Source organism: Peromyscus eremicus, unplaced genomic scaffold (assembly GCF_949786415.1).
Source record: "Peromyscus eremicus unplaced genomic scaffold, PerEre_H2_v1 PerEre#2#chrX_unloc_1, whole genome shotgun sequence".
NCBI lineage: Eukaryota > Metazoa > Chordata > Mammalia > Rodentia > Cricetidae > Peromyscus > Peromyscus eremicus.
The window spans coordinates 321,517-324,639 of NW_026734288.1; the positions used below are offsets into that span (position 1 = coordinate 321,517).

Sequence of the window (3,123 nt, forward strand, 5' to 3'; positions counted from 1 at the left end):
TATTTCTACAGAATCAGTACTATTCTGCAACTGATTGTAAGTGTGTTGGTTAGGATTTTGTCAAAAACATTTCAATAAAGTCCTCAATATAATTATCAGGTACTCAAAGACTACTGTAATATGCAAAGACTTTAACAGATTGATTGAACACAAAAGTTTTACTCCTGTATAAAGTGAAAACTTTACCACAATGACTACATTTATAGGGTTCCACTACAGTATAATTTTTTCTCATGATTTTGAAGATTGCTGATACATTCAAAGGCTTAACAACATTGCTTACATTCATAGGGTTTCTCTCCAGTATGTGTTCTTTTATGCTTTTGAAGATGACTGTGTTGTGTAAAGGCTTTACCACAATGATAACATTCATAGGGTTTCTCTCCAGTATGTGTTCTTTCATGAACTTGAAGAGTACTGTGATGTGCATAGACTTTACCACATTGAATACATTCATAGGGTTTCTCTCCAGTATGTGTTCTTTTATGCATTTGAAGATGACTGTGCTGTGCATAGGCTTTACCACACTGGTTGCATTCATAGGGTTTCTCTCCAGTATGTGTTCTTTCATGCCTTTGAAGATGACTCTGCTGTGCAAAGGCTTTACCACACTGGTTACATTCATAGGGTTTCTCTCCAGTATGTGTTCTTTTGTGCATTTGAAGATGACTGTGTTGTGTAAAGGCTTTACCACACTGATTACATTCATAGGGTTTCTTTCCAGTATGTGTTCTTTCATGAATTTGAAGAGTATTGTAATGTGCATAGGCTTTACCACAATGATTGCATTCATAGGGTTTCTCTCCAGTATGTGTCCTTGAATGCTTCTGAAGATGACTGTATTGTGCAAAGGCTTTACCACACTGGTTACACTCATAGGGTTTCTCTCCAGTATGTGTTCTTTCGTGCATTTGAAGATGAATGTGCTGTGCATAGGCTTTACCACATTGATTGCATTCATAAGGTTTCTCTCCAGTATGTGTTCTTTTATGCTTTTGAAGATGACTGTGCTGTGCAAAAGCTTTACCACACTGATTACATTCATAAGGTTTCTCTCCAGTATGTGTTCTTTCATGCATTTGAAAATGACTATGATATGCAAAGGCTTTACCACAGTGATTACATTCATAGGGTTTTTCTGCAGTATGCTTTCTCTCATGCATTTGAAGATGACTATGATATTTAAAGGCTTTACCACATTGAGTATATACAGAAGGTTTGTCTCCAGTTTGGCTTCTTTCATGCCTGCAAGGTTAATTGGCACATGTAAAAGTTTAACCACATTTAATACACTGTTGACTCTTTATATCTATATGAATTAATTTTACAATTTGGTCCAATTTTGAAGAGTTATCAAATCTTAAGATTGTATTAATGTGTTTACACATATGTTGTATTTATACAGTCCTAGGACTCAAGGCTTTTCTGAAGTGAAAATTTGTTTATGTGTTAATAATGAAGCTAGAAAACCAATTACCTGTATACTTGAATCAAATTCAACAAGTATATTCAATGTGGGGATTGCTACATATCTTCTAATTGTTCTGGGAGAGAGAGAGAGAGAGAGATATTCTATCTCTTTCTGTATCTCTATGCTCATATGGCTTATATGCAGATTGACATATGATATACCTAGTAAAGGAAGTATAACAAATAAAAGATTTCCACATTGAATTCTGTTTGACTTTATCCTCATAGATTTGTGGTATAAAGACGAAGGTTTCTTCATGACAATACCTCTTGACTTTTGACTTTAACTGCCCCTCTCACTAAACTTAGCAAAGTCAAAAATTGTATATGAACAATACTAGCTTCACTATGGTCTCTGTGCTTACTAGAATGCTTTGAAGATATACTTATCACCTCTTCAATGCATATACATTTTGTAATATGATTAGATGAAATAAATGGATTGACAATTCTACAACATAGCTCTCATGGTGCTATGATTCCAGTGTTGATATCTATTAAGGAATTGTTTCCTTGTCTTCTTTCTTAAGAGAATGCCTTGTAAATGCAATTCACCAACACGAAATTGAATTATATGTTTTTGTGAGAACTTAGAATCATCAATGAACTTTAACCTGTGCTTATTTATGATGATGCTTTTCTTTAACACTTCTAAGATACATTACAATATTTTCAGAGGCACTTTTGTGTCAGCTTGTGCAAGAAAATTACCATTCATGTCTTCTAGAATTTTGACAATGTTCTTCAATATTATGGTCTTCTGAACTGTACCCTAAAATATAGTAACAGAAAATGTATATTATTAAAAACTGTGCCAAGTTTAAGTTATTATCTGCAGTGAATCTTAGAACCATGCTTGATTTATTCACTTCATTCTTCTTTCTCAATCAAATTACAGAGGAACATCAATTACCAATGAGCATTTGTCTCCTTATTTTAAAATATGAAGGAAAATTCTGTCTTACCTATAATACTGAGGTTCCTGTAGGTCTCCAGCATCACATCTTTGTAGAGATTCTTCTGGGAAGGATCCAGCAAAGTCCACTCTTCCCAAGTGAAGTTGACATGTACATCATCACAGGTCACTGCATTCTGAAATATCCCATACATGTATACAAAAGAAAGCACGATACTGACAACATTGTAAATATATACTTCTTTGACAGTATAGTCATACAATTCTGGTGCTTTCCACACTTATCCATGACATAGACATTATAATGCAATCACCAAGTCACTTTAGAAGGAAACTGAATAAGAGGGTTGCCTCTGTCATTGCTGTAACCTTTGAATGGGATATCACCTTGCAAGAGAAATGCCTATTAACACACATAGAGATACAAGTAAAAAGATCAACAGTACAGAGTACACATGAGAGAAATTTTGTGAACAATTACTTACTAACAAGAAGAAAAGTAAAATGGACAAACTGCATGTATTGGCTCATGCCTTTAACCCCAGCACTCAAAAGGCAAAGGCCTATGAGTTTAATGCCAGCCTAGTCCATGCAGTCAGGTCCAGGAAAGCCAGAGTACATATTAAGACCCTGTCTCCCAAGCAAAAATCAGTCTGAGAAACAAAAAAGATAGAACTCAGGGTTTTTTTTTTTTTTTTTTTTACTGGAGATCCTACAAAGAGTTATATATTCACTCC

The 3,123-nt window shown here is 34.6% G+C and overlaps 1 protein-coding gene across 1 annotated transcript; it reads right to left on the bottom strand.

The window, feature by feature from the left end:
* Positions 1 to 266: 266 nt before the first annotated feature.
* LOC131900885 (zinc finger protein 431-like) lies at positions 267 to 2,580 on the bottom strand. Its single transcript, XM_059252211.1, has 3 exons — positions 2,436 to 2,580; positions 2,182 to 2,242; positions 267 to 1,173 (listed from the first exon to the last, which is right to left on the bottom strand). Exons 1-3 carry the CDS (start codon positions 2,578 to 2,580, stop codon positions 267 to 269), a joined length of 1,113 nt encoding a protein of 370 aa, XP_059108194.1.
* Between the last annotated feature and the right edge of the window lie 543 nt (positions 2,581 to 3,123).

What these genes read in the sequence shown, in the direction of transcription:
- LOC131900885 (XM_059252211.1), bottom strand. Translation starts at nt 2,580, where the DNA reads ATGTATGGGATATTTCAGAATGCAGTGACCTGTGATGATGTACATGTC. An exon ending in CAGGAACCTCAGTATTATAG is followed by an intron (nt 2,243 to 2,435) that starts GTAAGACAGAAT and finishes ACTATATTTTAG; the next exon opens with GGTACAGTTCAGAAGACCAT. An exon ending in AATTCTAGAAGACATGAATG is followed by an intron (nt 1,174 to 2,181) that starts GTAATTTTCTTG and finishes TAAATATCATAG; the next exon opens with TCATCTTCAAATGCATGAGA.